Source organism: Pleuronectes platessa, chromosome 1 (assembly GCF_947347685.1).
Source record: "Pleuronectes platessa chromosome 1, fPlePla1.1, whole genome shotgun sequence".
Taxonomy (NCBI): domain Eukaryota; kingdom Metazoa; phylum Chordata; class Actinopteri; order Pleuronectiformes; family Pleuronectidae; genus Pleuronectes; species Pleuronectes platessa.
This window is the reverse complement of record NC_070626.1, coordinates 22,304,626-22,326,010: the sequence shown is the minus strand read 5'-3', so window position 1 is coordinate 22,326,010 and position 21,385 is coordinate 22,304,626. Positions and strand designations below refer to the sequence as shown.

At 43.5% G+C, this 21,385-nt stretch overlaps 1 protein-coding gene across 3 annotated transcripts in view; it reads left to right on the top strand.

Moving 5' to 3' along the window:
* The window catches only part of acsf3 (acyl-CoA synthetase family member 3), a 33,250-nt gene extending 12,964 nt beyond the window's left edge, over positions 1 to 20,286 (top strand). For all 3 annotated transcript variants that reach the window (XM_053419708.1, XM_053419725.1, XM_053419715.1), the window contains exons 8-10: positions 15,809 to 15,943; positions 16,426 to 16,537; positions 18,849 to 20,286. In XM_053419708.1, the coding sequence (XP_053275683.1) occupies positions 15,809 to 15,943; positions 16,426 to 16,537; positions 18,849 to 18,963 (362 nt within the window). In that variant the 3' untranslated portion in view covers positions 18,964 to 20,286. The remainder of the gene's footprint in view (positions 1 to 15,808; positions 15,944 to 16,425; positions 16,538 to 18,848) is intronic.
* The last annotated feature ends 1,099 nt before the right edge of the window (positions 20,287 to 21,385 follow it).

Below are 21,385 nucleotides of genomic sequence, written 5' to 3'. Positions count from 1 at the left end.
GGAAGAGAATTCTGCCACTAATTGCATCTACATGAGTGGTGCTGTCAGAGGGATTCACGGGAGCAGGAGAGATGTCAAAAGATTTTTTTTTATCTTCACTACAGACTGCTCTTCCAGGGCCCGATTTTAAGCACTGGATCAGGAGTCAAGTCGCCAAAGCACACACGCACACACATGCACGCCCACCTGCGCAAGCCCAACCACGCACGCACACGCACACACATACAAACACACACAGTTTGAGTATATGTGTTGTGTGTGTGTGTTTCGGGGACTATAAATGGACTATGTGTGTTTTTGGTGCTGCAGGGCATTTTTCCTCCTAAGTGGTTATGACTGCTCTGGGTCTTGAGGAACCAAGTATTGCTCTCTCGCTCTTCCTTTCCCCCTCTCCCTGTTTTTAGTGTGTGTGTGTGTGTTTGTGTGCACTTGTGCGTTTAAAAGCACAGAGAAAAGCTGTCATTGGAGGCTTTCTCCCCTGCGGCCTAGCACTTCATTCTCTGCCCCCCCCTCCCCAAAGGAGCGCTTCTTTACTGCAAAGCCACCGACAGACAGGTGTTAGGTTGTCATGGGGGAGGCTGGGCAGTGCACAAGGAGCTTTGAATTGTAATGTACACGACAGGATATAGGCAAGAGAGTGAAGAAAGAGCTGGAGGTATTGAGATTGGAGATGTAGTGGTGGAGGGGTTAGAGAGAGGCAACTGCAGAGGGTGGCATGAATGGTCCCAGAGAGACTTGTGACGGACAAGGTAGGGATGGGGAGCGAACAGTGGTGTTGGACGAGGAGGGAGAGGGAGTGGGGGGCAAAAAGCAGCAAGGAAGGAGCGAGTGATGGAGAGCGAAGCAGGGTGAGGCAGTGGGAGAGCAGGGCAGACTGTGTTTAATTGGCTTTGCAGGCTGGAAGGACAGAGATCCAGAGCACAGCACGCTGCTGTCACACTCCATTACAGCCACTGGCCACATAATGAGAGCCAGTGCAATCAGCTCCCCACAGACTGGTACCTCAAGCAACATGAACACTGACACACACACACACACACACACACACACACACACACACACACACACACACACACACACACACACACATACTGTAGACTTTTCTGTAGGAAGCTTTCAAACGCGATCCTGGCCCTACCTGCCTCTGATGAAGTTAAACAAACACATACACTGAGTTGTCAGTATATCACACACCTAGTTACAACTCACCTCTTTAAAACAGTTGAAAATGAACATCCATCCTTTATGTAGGTGTAGTTGCAAGACTGTTGTATTAGGCTCGATAATTTAAATCTAGGTGTTCCTAATAAACTGCCAACTAAGTGTATGAAGCTGGGAATTGAAAGGGTCTCTGGTTTGGTTGGAGCTCTTTCAAAGCTCATTGTGATGAAATCATCTGTTTAAATGAGGAAAACTGAGCTGAACAATATCTGGTTTTCTCTTTGGTAAGAGTCTTTCATTCTTTCTCTGTTGGCATAGATTCACAGCAGCCACATGAACACCACCAGTGTTACCAGCTAAGCAACCGTGCAGCGACTAGTTGTTCCTCCAATGCTTGTTGCCCCACTCTCCTTGTCTGCTCCTCAGTTTGTAGGAGCTCTTTGTTTGTATTCTCTGGCTCAAAACACGAGCAGCCATCGTAGTCAATGCTTGATCATAAATTAGGAAAAGATTCAGCCATAACAATCCAAAAGCCTCTCTCTCTCTCTCTCTCTCTCTCTCTCTCTCTCTCTCTCTCTCTCTCTCTCTCTCTCTCTCTCTCTCTCTCTCTCTCTCTCTCTCTCCCTCTCTCTCTCTCTCGTTTCCACCTCTGCCATCCTAAAACAACCCAAGTCTCAAAAGATTTGAGAGTAAGACTTCTTGTTGACTGAGAAGTGTAATGTTGCCTTTTATGAAATGTTGAACCTTTTATTAGTGATAAAAAAAATCTCTTTTAATGGACTTTTCTTGGACTGTCGCAGTTGCCCGAGGATTACACTGCTGCTGTGCTGCAGCAGTCAGGGGAGGAGATTTAAAGTGAAGGCTATAACAAAAACACACTTTAGTTTATCCTATGTTTCTTTGTTGTGGAACAATTTACGAAGAAGAAAAAACATCTGTAGCCCGCAGCTGATCCCAATTCACAAGTCTAAACAGTTAAATGGGTTAATTTCCAGATAGACACGTGCTTTTGTGGTCTGGAAACTCCCACACACGCTACTCTTGCACTTAACCTTCTCCTGAGCTTTCTACCTCCCCTCTCACATTCGTACCATTTTTACCCTCACACCTGCTCCTTGTTTCACACTCCACCTTCATTTCTAACACTGTCTCATTCTCACACTCCACTGCTGACTTACTAAGTCCTGGCTGATCTTTTGTCACCTTCCCTTTGAGCTTTTCATATGTCAGTTGTTATATATCCCCCAGGATTTAACCTCCAGGTCAGGGAAGAGGACATAAAGGATGTTCAGCCCTTTTCAAGAAATCAGACTTAGATCTACTTCAAAGTGATTTCATGTTCAACTCTCACACATCCACTAACTGATCATCAGCTTCTCCTCTGCTCTGACCTTAGCCTCCTGTCTTGAGCATCTACTTCCGGACTGTGACCCTTCGTCCGTCTCCAGCTGCAGTGTAGTGGGAAGGATTTGTATTCAGCCCGAGAGACTCAATTTAGGGCTGAAATTCTATTTGTTATTCATCAAAGTAGCTCATGACTTAAGTGCAGGACCAACATTTTAGCTGAGACATGCAGAATGAGTAAAGGAGATAGCGCTGTAGTTTGAAAAGAGGTTTGTGGTTCATTGAAGGTAAAAACTGTCCAGCATTTCAAACTCAACTTCCAACAGAGGGTAAGATTTAAGAGAAGAATTGTTTAGTTTTGCAGGTCCATTTATCCTTAGTAAAACCTCATCTTATATTAAGATCATTATTAATTTTCAGAGTTATTAAAAAAATAACACAGTTTGCGTTTGATAAATTTGAAAAGTTTGAGTAAAAGACGGCAAAGGAGAGCTGATTGGAGAGAAGTTGAGCGTAAGAATCAAAGGAGGAGTGTGAGGGTTGAGATCAATAAGTTCTCAGCTGGCCAGAGGTGTCCTCTCTAGTGCGAGGGACTTCTGTGGAGCATGACTGGCAGCTTCATAGGAAAGCTGTCACCTTCTGTTCACAAACATCTTTGAGTGCGTTTGCCCCCTCTCACCTTTCACAACCTCTTTTTGTGCTCTACAGTGTTTTCTATAGAGCTGTTTTCTGACATGGACTCCTGAGGAAGTCCGGAGAATTGTAACTGGGACACAGCGGGAGATTGTCCGTGTCAAACAAGTTCACAATAGCCGGAGGGGGTGGCGTGTGGGTAGAGGAACTCAAGCATCAGACGTATAAATTCCATTGCCGAAATTACATCATTTGATTTCAGTCCTTATTGTCAAAAGCCCCAAATCTTCATCTTCCTCATCTTCAAGATATGTATATTATGGGATAGATTATGGGCTCACTTGGATATTTTATGGATATTTTATTCGGGTGTGGCAGGAAAAGATCCAGAAAAATGTCTGGAGCAACTTGCCCTGACATGCTTTCTCACATACGGCCCCTCTGGAAAATTTATGGAAAATATCCTGCCTTGCATTGGCTTTAAGTGGATTTCATGTACGCTTGTAAAATACAACAAGTCAGCGCCTTCATTTGACAAAACCATTGGGTTATAAAGCATTTGGTTGAAGGGGTACGTATGTGTGTGCATATATGTGTGTGTGTACTTCTGCTTGAGTGTGACCGAGCGAGCACTCACCCCAGCTGTAAAGGTGAGCTTCAGATCTGCGGGGTAACTTCTCCACAGACAGACTGACAGCAGTGTGGCTCATACCCTGCAGAGCCATCACTACTCATTTGTGCATGGGTCTTTCGCTCCCAGCTGTGCTCTCCTCTTCCCTGCCTCCTTCGCTCTCTGTGTTTCCAGTGTCATATTTTACCCCGGGTCACATCTTGTCCTCCTAACTCCAATGTCAGAGCTCCCTGTGGGATCCGCCGACACCTCAGCCTCCGAGCACTCGGTTCCAACAAGCCGTCCCTGTGACATTTAAACAGCAAAGGTGGCACTGCATGCTGCTCCTCGTTTTATTAACACCAGTTGAAGGCAACTTTTTTATTTCATTGGTATCTGCTGTTTTACATTCATCCGTTTAGGAGCCTGTAGTACGAAGCAGGATTTGTGGTTATCGAGGTGACTTCAGGTTTAACTCTCAACTTCCTTCCCACAGGGTTCTGACAGGGATAAAAGATTAAACTGACGAATGATGAAGAGAAATTCATATATTTATATAGATCGGTCAAATCCTTTTGCTGGTCCAGGCTGTCCTTCAGACAAACACAGGAAGATATTATCACATTGAAGAAATACACACAGTATATGTTACAGCTTCATTTATACTGAACAAAGGGTTCACTGAGCCAGTTGATAGTCCGGGCTTCTTATAACAGGATATCGAAGTGTTAGGTTCTGTAAAGCCGGATCAAGAAAAAAAAATATATATTATATATATAATTCCATTATGCTGCACTTGCTTCAGGCCCCTGGTCAAAAGCAAAGACACTAGATGTACTGTGATTTCATTATGAACCAATATTTTCAATGAATTTTAGTTTTTTTAAACTGTTTTGCTCAAGAATCAGACTTCAATGTGTCTCGACTGACTATCAGATAGTTATTCTTTTGATTCAGAGCAGAGAAGGAGCATATAAACAACAGTTAAGTAGTTTGCCTGATGATCACGAAAGATCTGAGACAGACATCAATCCTCAAGTTCAGCTTGTTATCTGCTGGTGGAGAGGCAGCCCAGCACGGACTATAATCAGTAATATTAACATAAAGCAATTCACGCTCCTTTAATTGCATTATATTAAACAAATTAGATCACTCATCCAAGTGCAAAGTGCTTTATTGTACAATATTAATTACAAAAAAAAGGAGCTGTGACAAAAGTTAAGGATGATAAATAATGTCAGAGCTGAGATTTCTCTGCTCGGCTGTCTGTTATTTATCCTCATTAACTCTTCCATCTAGGCGGTGGGGCTTTAATGTGGAACATTAATATTCATATATGCTAAGTGTTTACAGTCAGTCTGAGGAGAGGCATGACTCACATTTAGACCTCTGTCATCTCTGTTCAGATAAGGCTCCCCTCTCCACTGTGATGGAGGGCACTCGGCTCTAACCCGCAGTGTGAGGGTTTAGGTTGTGATGAAAGACGGTGGCTCCACTTGTACCTTCTCACAGAGGAGAAGCACCACCACTTCTAACCACTTTGGACTCGCCTACGCACCACACAACGTGACTGTCAGTGCCTCTGAAATGTCAATGTTTCAGAAGGGATACGACACTTCTCAGTCTTGGCTGAAGAGGGAAATTCTTTAAAACTATTTAACAGGTTTTAAAAAGGTTGAATCGACGTGCCTCGGTGTCTGCAGACATTTTTCTATCTTTCCTTATTACCTCGGCCAGGGAGATTATGTTTTCATCTGCATTTCTTTGTATTGTTTGTCTGTGGTTTGTTTGTTTGTTGGCAAGATAACACAAAAACAACTCAACAGATTTCTACAAAACTCAGTGGAAGCTTTGAATAGGACGGGGAAGAACCCATTCAAATGAGTTGCCGAGCCAGATCTGAAGGCAGATCTATTATTATAGTTTTGTTTTCTAGTTTTTTTCTAGTTAAAAGATTAATTTAAATACAGTTAAGGCCTACAGAACTTCAACAACCTCCACAAATACTGGGATTGGTCAGGTCAAAGCTTTTCTTTGTCCTTCTGGAATGAGCAGAAGGCATCAAATAAATATTAATAATTATCCCAATAGAATTGTCATCAAATGCAATTTATTTAACGTCCAATATATCACTAATGCATTGTGCAAACACAGTGAGGAGGTATAAAACAAATTCATCTACCTCAGATTTATAACATGTTTTGCTGTTGCTGTCATCATCTGTTTAAAACCACAATTTTCACTAAGGAACAAAAATCTGTCTTTAAACTTAAAAGACATTTTAACGTCATAATTCTGCCTATCGACTGATGTGAACATTTATATTAGAAAAAAAATGTGACCTTTCTGTGTTACAGTTTGGGATCATCTTATTTATTATTTTACATAACCTGGATTTTACAGCATTTATAGGACAAGTTATAGACGTATATGACCTCGCTGTCATCAAGGCTTATTCTATCAACCTTCAGATGCAATGAAAAGAAAAGCAGTTGATGAGGACTTCGCAAGACAACATTAGATAAGAGGAGATAGAAATTTCCTTCATCTTCCCAAAAGAAGAATTGTGCAAAAGCTGCTCAGTAAGAAAGTGACACAAACGCTTTGTATAATCAGAAATAAATCTCATTTTAACTTAGATTTTGAGGAAAATTAAAGTGTTTGCGTGTTTTCATCATTTTACTAAAGATCTTTTGCCTTTAACCACCCAATTGAACTTGAATTATTAAGCCGCATCTCATCCTTGAATTTAAGTGGTTTTTTTTACTTATTAAAGTGTTTTGGTCTCTGTTTGAGAGTGCAGTAAATGAATGTGGAAATGTTTTTATTCCTCAAAGTATGCGCTTTACAGGAAGTTACATGCCAGCCCACGTCTCCAGGGCTGAGTGGGGTGTGCACACAAAAACAAGTACATGGTACTTAGATCAAGGCCAGACTGGAATCACATTCAATTACAAACACGCGTCTAACACTTCTTTCTATCCGTGTCAGTGACAGCAGAAATGTGTTCGGGGGATGAAAGTTCCTAAAAGTGAAGAGATGACTTCTTTCACCTCCACAAAACCAGTTTTTATGCATTCTCCGTGTCCGCTCTGCTTCCCCAACACCTCCGGCAGCGATGCTTGTGGCTGAACTGTTGTTGTGGCGTTGGCCTTTGTCATGTGACACACTCTGCCCTTTTCTTTCTCACTCTCTTGTTTTTCCTCTTAGAAAAGCAACATGCTCAGACTCTGCCTGTATCCGTGTGCCTGTGTAATTTTGAATAGCTTTGTGGCTGCTTTGCAGAGCAGAGCTGCTTTGGAAACATGTCAAATTATAGCATTTTAATAAAAAATTCTGAGTTAACACAAATGCACCGTAACTGTGGAACCCTCAGCTCTCTTTGTTTGTTGAGTGAGGACTCAGAGAAGCAGGGAGAGTTTTAAAGCCGACAGCCTGGCTCTACATCCAGGATCTTCCCTTACTCTTCTGGGCTATAGACTCTTTATAAAGATGGACGATGTGACGGCTCCTCAAAAGTGAATCCAAAGGGTCTTTATTATATATAGCTATGACAGAGTGACCATTTGACTGGTTATTTTGGTATTGTTTAGTTATCAGATGCTATCAAAACGTGGTGAAAGCTGAGAGTGACTTATGATTGGTTGAATGGGGGTGTTGCAGGACCTCGCTTCCACAGCTCAAGCCTCCAATAACTACTGCACAGATTCTGGCTCCAAATATGTGAAAAGTGGCAGCGTTTTTATACAGGATATTGTTGCTTCTTTTCTTGATAGTGGGTATAAATGGAAACATGTCTTTCATTTGTCACCAGTAATTTCTGTAAATATCAAAAAGCCTTTGTCTGTTTATTAAAATAATATATGGGTGCTCAGGATAAAAAAACATGACAGTTGGAATGAAGATCGATAATCTATGTGAATAATTTCATTAATCCCCTAAAAGCAATGTTGCATAACAACACGTGTTGTTTTTTACCGTAAACAAAATTATTTTTTATAGCTGAAAGTAATTTGGTGTTGATTTTCTGCCGTTGTGGTTTAACAGTTCTGTGGCGGCAACTAATGTGATTTTCTTGTTTTCTGTGAAAGACATTAGTGAAGTTTTCTCCGCCCTCCATCCTCAGTTAAAGTCTTGATCTGTTTTTATTTCTTTTTTTTTTTCCTGCACTGTGTGCCTTCACTTTCTTTAATGCCTCAGAATGAGATGAAAGCCCAGTGCAATTAGGCTTCTTATCGTTTTAATTAAGAAAGCCATTCGGCCATATCTGGCTCCAACGCCATAACACATAATGGCAGAGAGTCTCTGATGCCTGAAGTAGTGTTTGTGTGCATGTGTGTACATACTGTGTGTATGTGTGTCCTAGTAACACAGTTCCCGACAATCTCTCCCGACCTTCTTCCCTCTTTTATCAGTCTTCGTTCTCCAATCACTATTCCCACTTGTGCCTCTCTCCAAACATGCTGTTCTATCCCTTGTTATTTACTTCTCCTCAAAGAGAGACAAGGTCAGAGTCCTGTGTAAGTGCTTCAAACTCAGCTCAAGTATGTTGTGTACCAGTGTTTCTTTCAAACCCCCTTTGTCCAACATAGTCTCAATAATTCTGTTTCCTCGCTTCAGCATTTGCAGCTAAATGGACCCATTTTATGGTGTTTTTATCTGTTTCAGCTCACACACACACACACTCATACACTCACACACTCACAGGGCACGATAACAGCTTATCAACGTGCATGTAACCAGTCCCTTTCCCCTCATCTATGTGCATAAGATGATAGAGCTGCATATCATTTTTTTCTTCAACCCCCTCATCCAAAGACGGAGGAGAACTACCCTGTTAGTAGTGTTAACACCCAGCCAAGCTCCTCCACTCCCCTCCTCCATCTCCCTCTCCCCTCTCCCTCCATCCCCCCTCTCCCCTCCTCTGTTACCCCAGCCTATCAGTGCGGAGCAGTGGTCTGTGAAGAAATTCCCAATATCTAAATTTACACACTGTATCAATCTTGTTTAATAGACTGGAAAGCTTATAGCCGCCGTGGCAAGCCGGCAGAGAGGGCAGCGGTGATAAATTGTCGGTGTGCAGGCGACAGCCGCCCGTGATGTATAATGAAATATTTATGATTTATCCCAGCTAATAAACTGAAATGAAGTGCGTGATGTATGGGAACAGATGGGCCCTCTATTGATGCTGAGGCAGAGAGGCAAGGAGGGAAAGGAGGAGACAGGAAGAGAGGTGGAGATGTGATGAGAGATGCTCCAGACGTAGTGAAAGGAAAAAATGGAGGGTAAGGATGGGAGTAAAAAAAAACAACAGTTGTGTGTTCCTGACTGACACTGTGACACTGGAGAAGAGGAAGCTGGGGGGGAAAAGTTGACATAAATGTGAGATGGATGGAAGGATTCCGGGTTAGAAGAGAGAACAAATGAGATTAAATGATGGAGAACAAGACATGTGGAAGATGGCAGTAAAAACAGACCACTATCAAAATATAATCCTTCTTCTATAATGCTTCATCGTGTTGAATCCAGGTAAAGGGAGGGCCAGTTGTATTCTTTATTGAGTCGATATTTCAGGTGCAGGTTTTTTTCCAGCTCTGGTGTCTGCAGACGTGCACAGTCTCACATTGTGGAAAGGTTCCTGGCAGGGCTGTACCGACGATTGTAGAAATACTGAAACCTCGAGGTGAGAGGCTCCATATCAGATTGGAATTCATTTTCTAATCTAACTGTTCGCGAGAAAGTAAATAAGTGTCAAATTATTGTCATTATTATCATTCCTTTAAAAAAACAAAACATAAATAAATATAAAATATGATAAGTTTTATTTATTTTTTATTTGTATGCAGATTTTACCATTTAATGGTTTAGTTTCTGTACATGTGATGTCCCTGCAAACTGGTCTAATTGATTCTCTGTGGCAGGTATTATTGCATTTGGCCAGAACATGTATTTACTTTATTTAAATGTATTGTTTGAGTAATACAAATATTTTGGGGTTATTTTGTGTCAGTGAGTGTAAAAGCTCATATTTAAGAATGGTGACAATTAGCCTTTCGTCTGAGAAACTCTATATGTATATAGCAGTAGTCTACAGCTGTGGCCCCCACCCTTGACTTGACCTCTCCTTCATTCAACCCCATCCAACCTTAACCACATTAGTGTCACACACACACACCGTCACACACTTCCATTCCCTCCTCGGCCCCAGCTGTGGGCGCAGCACCTGTAATAATCCAAAAGGACACCTTCCTGTTCCTTCTTTTCTTCTCCCCCACACCTTCCCTCCTCCGTCCATTTTTTTATCCCTCTGTCTCTCTCCACTCATCCATGCTGACCCATTTCCTCGTGCTTGTCATCCCCGGGCCCAGCTGAGTCCCCCATCCCACATACTGTACTCATCCTCCCCCACACCTGTCCCCCAGACACCTCTGTGCTTGTGTGTGTGTGTGTCTGGAGGATGTGGGGGGAACTCTCATCCATCCACTGCAGCCCCGACTTCCTCTGTCTCAAACACACACCCTATATCCAACCAACTTTACTCACCCTACATTCCTTGTACACGTTATGTCATTTTTATGAGTTTATATTAGGGCTGAACGATTAATTGCATTTGCGATATAATCGCGATATGATAAAACGCGATTTTCTAATCGCAACGTGCGCGATTAAAATGTGCGAAAGAGAGTAGGGCACTGGGCTGCTGTCCTCACCCGCAGCAAGAATGCCGCGGGACCACAAAACTCCTCTGATCAAGAAGATAGCGAAGCAAGCCTGCATCACCTACAGGGTCCTAAAGTCTTCGGCCGACCTGGTGGACTCATAGAGCGAGCTCATCCCGCTGCTGACCGCGGTGCGGGCGGCGGACCTGAAAATCGCTCCCCGGAAAAGCAAGCTGTGCGGCGGGGCTCCAGAGCCCCCGGTCACCTACATGCACATCTGCGAGACGGAGGTGTTCAGCATGGGGGTGTTCCTGCTGAGGCCAGGCGCCTCCATACCGCTGCACGACCATCCGGACATGAACGGGAATCTACAGAGATGCTGATCCGCAAACTGCCCTTCCATTGCATCCAGCTGGCCCGCCGCATCCGCGGACACAGAGCTTAAACTGCTGCTGCTCCACTGACTATAACAACGCCGCATTCCAACACTTATAAAATACAATTCAATGTGGAACTAATCCAAGTATTCAGAATACGTATATAGAATATAGTATCCTTCCCAACACTGGAAATGTTACTGACTTGGGAGCAGTAAGACTATAATTTAAAAAATGTTTTTCTCAAGACGGTAAATTTTGCACACAGGTTATAAAAAGTGCATGCCTGTTTGTACTTACAATGACTTTGATTAAATTACTTAAATGCACACTGATTTGTTGTTCTTGTTTCTGTAAGTTAAATGTGGGAAAGAATATTGTACAGTAAATGTATCTAATATTGTGTTGGTCATATTTAAATCATTCATTATGGTTTTTTGGGGGGGAAAAAGATAAAATAAAAAAATCACATATTAAATCGCAATCGCAATATTTGGGGAAAAAATCGCAATTAGATTATTTTCTCAAATCGTTCAGCCCTACCAGGAATACAACCTGGGGCCAAACACCCCTCGCAGAGATGGAGAGTGCAGCCGCTGAGGTCATGCAAGGAAAGAAGTCCTTAAGAAAAGCTGGAAGGGATAGAAATATTGATAAGACAACCCTCAAAAGATTCATAAAAAGAAAGAAAAAAGGGAAAGTAAAATCAGTAGCCTGGGGTGCAGTAGCTGAGGTATAGAGAATATTCACAGATAAGATGGAGGAGGAGCTTGCCAAACACTCGAAACAACTAGCTGACCAGTTCCATGGCCTTGCTCCAGTTAAGTGCCGTGAACTGGCATTTGAATACGCAGAGAAAAACAATATCCCTGTTCCTGCCAATTGGACAGAGAAACAATGTGCAGGTAAGCTAGGGTGTGCAAGAGATCACATTAATCATAATAATTATAAATGTGCTTAATTGACCAATCCCCATGATTCTGTTACTAGTCCGATATTAGTTTTGGAATGTGTGGTTGTCAATCTAGCTGTCAGGATTTTAACTATTATAACATGTGTTGTTATGATAGTTTTAAAGTGGAAAAAGTAAGTGGATCACTTTACCCCCTTGATTTTTCTGGTCTTTCTCACTTTACCCCTATGCTGGGGTAAAGTGAGACACAAGACCACTTTTTTAAAAACAATCATATTTTCACTGCCCTTTCTGCTGAAGACATCCTGATCATTTCCATTGTTAGGAAACATCCTGAATTAATGGGAAATGTGTAAACTTTACCGATATATCGTTTTAGTTCGCCTAGAGGGGAGCAAATGTAAAAAATGTCTCACATTGCCCCGCTCTCCCCTACCTGATAAAATCTCTATTGTGGGAAAAATTGAAAAAATATTGCTGAGCCAAGATCATTTCTAGACTTTGTACCATTACAATATGTTAATAAGACAGACAAATGTACATAATAACATTATTTTAAATTTTATTATATATAATCTTTACAAAAATATAAATTGAAACAGTAATCTAAGAGAAACTGTGGCAATGGACGTTGGCTCCGGGGTCTCCCAACAACAGACAGAGATGAACATTCCCCGTTTCAGCACGTTAATTGATAAACAGCAAACATTAACACAACAAAACATAAGTTGTCTATCAGTTTCTGCCTGTCATGACAGCTCAGCTCTGGCGTGTGTCTTCTCCTGCATCTCTGTGTCTCTCTCTACATGTATCAAGGGAGACTTCATTGGCCAACTAACTTCAGCTGTGTCAATCAACTCTCCTTGGTTACCCTGACTGGTCCCAGGTTGTCGGCTTGATCCGGATGATAATAGACCGGTCCCGGGTTGTCGGCTTGATCCGGATGATAATAGACCGGTCCCAGGTTGTCGGCTTGATCCAGGTGATAACAGACTGGTCCCAGGTTGTCGGCTTGATCCGGATGATAATAGACCGGTCCCAGGTTGTCGGCTTGATCCAGGTGATAACAGACTGGTCCCGGGTTATCGGCTTGATCCAGGTGATAACAGACTGGTCCCAGGTTATCGGCTTGATCCAGGTGATAACAGACTGGTCCCAGGTTGTCGTCTTGATCCAGGTGATAACAGACTGGTCCCGGGTTGTCGTCTTGATCCAGGTGATAACAGACTGGTCCCTGGTTGTCGGCTTGATCCTGGTGATAATAGACTGGTCCCAGGTTGTCTGCTTGATCCTGGTGATAATAGACTGGTCCCTGGTTGTCGGCTTGATCCTGGTGATAACAGACTGGTCCCAGGTTGTCGTCTTGATCCAGGTGATAATAGACTGGTCCCTGGTTGTTGGCTTGATCCTGGTGATAATATACTGGTCCCGGGTTGTCGTCTTGATCCAGGTGATAACAGACTGGTCCCTGGTTGTCGGCTTGATCCTGGTGATAACAGACTGGTCCCTGGTTGTCGGCTTGATCCTGGTGATAATAGACTGGTCCCGGGTTGTCGGCTTGATCCAGGTGATAACAGACTGGTCCCAGGTTGTCGTCTTGATCCAGGTGATAATAGACTGGTCCTTGGTTGTCGGCTTGATCCTGGTGATAATAGACTGGTCCCAGGTTGTCTGCTTGATCCGGGTGACAACAGACTGGTCCCTGGTTGTCGGCTTGATCCGGGTGATAATAGACTGGTCCCTGGTTGTCGGCTTGATCCAGGTGATGACAGACTGGTCCCTGGTTGTCGGCTTGATCCGGATGATAATAGACCGGTCCCGGGTTGTCGGCTTGATCCAGGTGATAAGAGACTGGTCCCTGGTTGTCGGCTTGATCCTGGTAATAATAGACTGGTCCCAGGTTGTCGGCTTGATCCAGGTGAAAATAGACTGGTCCCTGGTATTCGGCTTGATCCGGGTGATAATAGACTGGTCCCAGATTGTCGGCTTGATCCTGGGGATAATAGACTGGTCCCGGGTTGTCGGCTTGATCCAGGTGATAACAGACTGGTCCCTGGTTGTCGGCTTGATCCTGGTAATAATAGACTGGTCCCAGGTTGTCGGCTTGATCCAGGTGAAAATAGACTGGTCCCTGGTATTCGGCTTGATCCGGGTGATAATAGACTGGTCCCAGATTGTCGGCTTGATCCTGGGGATAATAGACTGGTCCCGGGTTGTCGGCTGGATCCAGGTGATAACAGACTGGTCCCTGGTTGTCGGCTTGATCCTGGTAATAATAGACTGGTCCCAGGTTGTCGGCTTGATCCAGGTGAAAATAGACTGGTCCCTGGTATTCGGCTTGATCCGGGTGATAATAGACTGGTCCCAGGTTGTCAGCTTGATATTGGTGATAATAGACTGGTCCCTGGTGACCACCGCCTTGATCGAGGTGATCCATGTTATGATGGATTGGTACCTGGTTGTCGGCTTGATCCTGGTGGTAATAGACTGGTCCCAGGTTGGAGCGTTGATCCATGTTATGATGGACTGGCATCGGATGTCGGTTAGTTCCTGGTGATAATAGACTGGTACCAAGTTTTCGGCTTGCAACCAACACCAAAGTGAATTTACTTCCTCTCCCAAGCCTTTATAAACTAATATTTCAAAGAATTCAGCAGCAACAAAGATCAAAGCATACAAAGACGACAAACAGATCAAAGAGCTCTAAAGGACAGAAAATTATCTGTCATAATTTCCTAAACCTTACCTGCACTTTTTTATAAAGATCAAAGAACATCAATGCAGAAAGATTGAGATCCAGTAGATGGCGGTAATTAGGGCTGAACGATTAATTGCATTTGCGATAAAATCGCGATATGATAAAACGCGATTTTCTAATCGCAACGTGAGCGATTAAAACGTGCGAAAGAGAGTAGGCCTCTGGGATGCTCTCCTCACCCGCAGCAAGAATGCCGCGGGACCACAAAACTCCTCTGATCAAGGAGATAGCAAAGCAAGCCTGCATCACCTACAGGGTCCTAAAGTCTTCGGCCGACCTGGCGGACTCACAGAGCGAGCTCATCCCGCTGCTGACCGCGGTGTGGGCGGCGGACCTGAAAATTGCTCCCCGGAAAAGCAAGCCGTGCGGCGGGGCTCCAGAGCCCCCCAGTCACCTACATGCACATCTACGAGACGGAGGTGTTCAGCATGGGGGTGTTCCTGCTGAGGCCCGGCGCCTCCATACCGCTACACGACCACCCGGACATGAACGGGAATCTACGGAGTTGCTGATCCGCAAACTGCCCTTCCCGCGCATCCAGCTGGCCCGCCGCATCCGTGGACACAGAGCTTAAACTGCTGCTGCTCCACTGACTTATTTGTTGTTCTTGTTTCTGTAATGAGCAGTTAAATAAAAATGTGGGAAAGAATATTGTACAGTAAAAGAATCTAATATTGTGTTGGTCATATTTAAATCATTCATTGTGGTTTTTTGGGGGGAAAAACAGGATAAAATAAAAAAATCGCATATTAAATCGCAATCGCAATATTTGGGAAAAAAATCGCAATTCCATTATTTTCCCATATCTATCAGCCCTAGTTTATATGCTTGTTTTGTACAGTTACATTTTTGGTCACCCGCTGAGTATACCCCAGAAAACCGAAAAGTTTTTTCTGTCGCAATCATCCATTCATGGCTTTTTACAGCAAATGAGGAGGTCTTGTGGCATAGAATAAAATATACTCTGCATGTTAGAAAGATGAGAGCATATAGTTGGAGAAAATGCTATAAGCTGCTGATCATGGACAATCATGCTACTTTAAAGTGTCTGTGGGGCAAATGGATGACGTTTCAAGATTAAAGATAATATTTGCATTATTTATTAACATGTCTAAAAAGGAATAGACCTATCTTAAGCATTTTGTTGACTTGTGTACTTAATCATTTAATGTACAGTCCAGAGTCAAGGTAATAGGACGTTTCATTTCGGTCATATCTACTCTATCTTCCAGGCTAAACACTGTATCAGTCCATACATTTTCGGCACTCTTAAATATAAAAAAAGAATGAGCCATGAAAATCTTACTGGACTGTTTTTATTGAACACTCCCTCTCTCCCTGTTTGTCTTTTAGGAGACACAGCCGTCTATAGAGATGGTGCGTATTGGATCATGGGCCGTACCAGTGTCGACATCATCAAGAGCGGCGGCTACAAGATCAGTGCTCTCGAGGTAGAGCGCCACCTACTGGCTCATCCAGCCATCATAGGTAAGAGAGCTGAACAGGTTTGGTCTGTAGATTTTAGAACAATAACCCACTTTTAATTTGTATATGTCTGTTCTTCAGGATCCAGATTAAGTGACTATGTTCTGAAATTGATGGGCCTCTGAATCAATATTGTATCAAGACTTATAGCTGATTTTAAATATTATCGTATTTCTCAGTCGAGAAAATGAAATAAGACAATGATGCTGCACAGACAAGATGACGGAGGAGAAATTCATGACCGAGCCGTGAGCTGTTACAAAGAAAGTGTAATTTCAGCATCTAATGTGCACGTAAACAACCTCTAATGACAATTGAGAGTCAGCACCTCTAACCCCAGTCATTGCTGCCCTTTAAATCCAATGTGTTTAAGTACAGTGCAGACATGGCCGTGTCTTATTATAAGTACTGCCCTAAGATGAAAGAATGGGAGCAGCTGAAACTTTACAACAACGCGTCTGCTTCGTGTGGTCTTCACTTCACAGACGTGGCCGTCGTCGGGGCCCCAGATGCCGTTTGGGGTCAGAAAGTCACGGCGGTGGTGCAGCTGAAGAAGGGCCAGAGTATGACCCTGCCGGAGCTGAAGACCTGGGCGAGGTACTGTGACTTTCAGCTTTGTAATTATTCCTTCATTGTAACTACTTTTTATTTCTCCTATAAATGTGTTTATACTTGATTTCAGAATGATGTTAATATCATGCCACAGTCTGTTAACAGATCAATAAATGAACTTCATTGTCACATTACTGTTGCTACAGGGCTAGCAACACATAAGCCTTAACAACAACAACCTCAATTGCTTTGTTCATTGACATTAAAGTAGGGTAATGCTAATAAACCTGCATCCTTGAGTCTAAGCAGGAGTCTAAGCATCCCCTTCATTCATTCCTCTCTCTCCTCCCATTGTCAAACTAAAAAGAAATGCCACTAAGCATAATGTGATTTATATTATAAATTTTTAAAAGATACGTATTGGGAACAAGAAAGATGGTTGTCAGGTCCTTTTTTCTTAATAAAAAGATAAAAGAGTTTTGGTGTCTAATAAGGAATAAAGCAAGATAAATACATGGATATATACATTAACTGGAAACTTGCCTTTCTGGATAATATCTGATCTCACTACATGAAACCAAAGGTTTGCTACGTTCACACCAGCGCAGCAATTAGTTTTTCTGTTATTTTTGGCATGAATGACCAGTGAGGAGGAAACCACTAGCCACAGGACCACCTGCCACCTTTAAAAGTGCTTTGTGGCAGCAGGTGGACTCCAACCAGTACCACCAGTGGAGACAGTGACCTGAATAACTTGCGACCAATCCATCATCCTGAATTCACAAAAACAAAAACGCAAAAAAAGAATTGCTCTGTCCCGTTACTGCCAAAGACCGCTGACCCTGTCTTATTGCGGTGATTCCAGAAGACGATTTTTCAGTCCTGCGGTAAACAAATGAAGGCTCCTAATGCTCTTCCAGCAGTTCAGCACACACATCCCCAGCGACTGGCCCTGCAGTCTTCAGATCAATATGAGAGGATGTGAGGGAGAGAGAGAGGCCAGAGATGGACTAATGAGGGGAGCTGAAAGAAAGACAGGCGATGAAAAAGAGGAATATGTGTGAGAAGTGAACGAACCATAGTTACAGTGGGCTTTGTCTCCCCCCCCCCCCCCCCTTCTAAATGTCAGCAGAGTTTGCTTTGTCGAACATGGACAGGTACCGTTGACACGCTGCCCTCCACTACACAGTGACAGACACCCCTCTACCTTTTCTTTTCCCCGTCTGTTACCTCGTTTTCATAAAATATGGATCCATTCATCTGTCCAACATTTTTTTCTCTGTTTGTCTCCTCCACTATCCTGTCTAGTAACCTGAGTGGGTGGGTCGGTGTACGCTGTGGGCTCCATATGGTGTGGGGGTGTTAGATGCTACTGCTGTGGACTGCTCGGCTGGTCATACTGCTGCTGCCTGTTACCCAGGATAACACACACACACACACACACACACACACACACACACACACACACTCACACACTCATACACTCACTTACAAACACACCCAGTGTTTCCAGCCACGGGTGCTGCCAGTGGACAGGCAGTGCCAGCGCACTGTGCTGAGGCCAGTGTGTAGAGGGGAGGGAGATAAGATGAGACGTAAACAAGTAGATGGATGCTCACTCTTCAGTGCCCTGGCTTCAGCTGTCAGTCTGGATCTCCGTCACGCTCCCTTCGCCCCACGCAGCCTCGAACGCACACGCACGAACACGCTGCCCCCGAGAAACCTGTGACACGAGCGAGCCCCATTACAGAGATGTGTATGTGTGTACAAATACTCGCTCACACTTCACTCACTGAGGGACAGAGACATCTGCTAAAAGTAGTGTTTGATGGCAGCAACATGAGTCATTATGCACACTCACACCACAAGCAATCGCGCACACGCAACAACGCTCACAAACAAACAAACTAGGTTAGGAGATAATAAAAAAAGCTTCAGGCTTCAGGACTTGACGTAACAACCATGCACTCAAAAGGGAAAAAATAAAACACTTTTAATTATCTCAGCCTTCTGTTTTTCCTTTTATTATTAGTTTTTTTTTTTTTTTCATCTCACAGTGATTATGTTGTTTTGCACAAAGGGAATTGTCTGTGTCTGGAAGGCGAATTGGGGATATAAGGGATGAGAGCTGCAGAGTGTATGAAGGACATTTCTTTCCTTATCTCGACTGCTCTGCCACAGGGCTAGCCTTTGTTTTGGAGTTGTTTTCTGTTTTTGTTGTTGCATACGTGCCGGCGTGCACACGTTTATGCATCCGCTCGTGTTATGTGTGTCCCTGTGCGTGCTTGTGTTAGTTTAGTCTGTGCGTTTCTGCAGTAAACAGTCATCCGTTTATTAACACCAGTGTTTATTGCAGGGAACACATGGCTGCCTACACCATCCCCACAGGCCTGGTCCTGGTGGAGGAGTTGCCCAGGAATCAGATGGGCAAGGTCAACAAGAAGGAGCTCCTGCAACACTTCTTCCATTGACCGAGTCACCTCGATGTGTACGACAACAAACAGGTTCCTGGTCTCTTCCTGGCTGATGTCATCTGGTTCTTAGATTCAAATATCACAGACAAGTGCAGGCAACACAAAATAATGGATAAACATTTAGGTAATTCTAATGTCTTGAATGCCAGTTGTCCTGAGATCCCTTTATGTCAAATAATCCATTTGATATGTATTTTTTTGACCATTTTAAACAGATTGTAATCCTGATGGAAAAATCTTCTGATGTTGCATCAAAAATAGATTTAAAATTCTAACTAACTAACATGGATGTGTCAGACGCAACATAATATGACCCACTTTTGTAGGGTTCACATTTGAAGCAGTGTCACAGTTTCATGCCACAAAACTGTATAACAAGGCTTAGACCATGTAGTGGTTCATACTGGAAACAGAAGTTTATACTCTAGACAGTCATAATACTGATAAAAGACACCTGATGTATAAGTATGTAGAGCTATTGTCGAACAAATAAAATGGAAGCAATGCACATATCTATGCAACCACATTTAAATTAACTAGATCCATTTTTTTTTTTATTTGGATCTGCACGAAATTGCACACACTCATAAATATCAACCTCCCAACATCATTGAAGAAAATGAAAAAAAGAACTGCATCCAAACCCCTGATCAGCACCAAATTGTAATGGGTTTCTCCTTGACCCATTCCAAGCCTTCCACCAAAATATATGGAAATCCATTGAGTAGTTTTTGCGTAATCCTGCTTAATAACATACAAATCCATGCAGACGTAAACATAACCCGTTGGTAGAGGTTAATTGTAATTACTCTAAACTGAGACAGCTCTTAAAACATCTAATCTTTTCCTCTTTAATGAAATTAATTTGAAACTTTTGGTGCAGTTTGTGGATTGTTCTGTTTATGGTGTGTGTACTGTACAGAAGTGGGACAAACTATTTGATACACTTTCCTCAGAGTCCCCCAGCCCATCCACGGCTCCATCTAATGAGACATGAACAGCTAGTGTGTCGTCTGCTGTGACTCCTGATCAATAGATCCACAAACCCTGTTCAGGATGTCCAACTTTTCCAAGAAAAGAGTTAAACACAGCGGTTCCTCTCGGTAAAGAGTGCTTAGGGGTTCTGTTATTTGTAAGTTCGGATGTTTTATTGGTGCGATCACATCATTTTGTTGGTAGAAGTGGTTGATTACACCTGAACAAGTGGGTTAGAAAAGGAGACATTGAAATGAATCAGCGGGAAACATGGTTAAGATTCATTTCTGTGCACACACACACACTGATGCACTTGACATGTTTATCTGAAAATTAAAAAAGTTTTTATAAAATATAAATTTCTAAAGTGTTATTTTTTGTTTGCTTCTTGCAGACTTCTTACATGTGTGTGTGTGTCTGTGCAGCTGTGGTTACACAGGTGTGATGAGAGCCTGGAGGCAGATTCTCTAGCAAGGCACAACACCACAGCTGGATGCCCCGCACTCCATCTGACTAACCCTCTCTCTGCGCTCGCTCTTCGGAACCTCTCGTCCTTTTCTCATCTCCGTTTCTCCAGACACTTCACCGCCTCTTTCTTCATCACAAGTCAAAACAGATTGCAAAAGCAACAGGACCAACTTGACAGCGGGGATCTTTTTCAATGAGCCCTAGCGTGCAGCCAGAATAGACGGAGAGTGCATGAAAAGATGAAAGAAAAGGCAGAGAGAGGAGTTAAAACATAAAGCAGGACTGTCAGAGATTGGAGCCTTAACAAGAGCTGGCTAGAGAAAGTTGATAGGAGGAGGGGATGAAAGAAATGAAAATGCAAAAGAAAAAGTCAGTGTGTGGTTTTGAATAAGTGATGTGCTAAAAGAAATATGGAGATGAAGAGGGGGAAAGAGAGGATGTGCGAAAATACGGTTGAGATAAACAGATGTGATGAACAGCCAGAGAACTGAAGAAGGAAAGAAACACAAAAACCTTCGGCCAATAAAACCGCCCGTCCACACGCACACACTTACACACACACACACACACTAAAACACACGCTCATCCGCCCACAGTCACCAGAGACCTGATTAAGAGAGCAGAGCTATCGATCTGTGGGCTGGCAGGCTAGGATGGATGAGCAGGCAGGGCTGCAGGAGCACCAGAGGACAGCTTCGGTGCCCCCGAATCCCTCGCCGCCCCACCCAGCCACCCACGCCAGAGCTGAGAGTCGGCCGGGGCCACGGGCGGGAGGCTGCCACGCTGAGGCCGCAGCTGAGGGTCAGAGCTGAAGAGTGTGGAGCTGGTGCACAGTTGTAGTTGATGTACTTTGGATGAGGGGTGTTTCAGGATCCAGTGCTCACGGGGAAGCTGGTAGAGATATTCCCTCGACTCCAGCTTGACGGAGCGCTCGTGCCCTTGAACCACCTCCACCTCCCCTTTCGCTCCTCTTCTC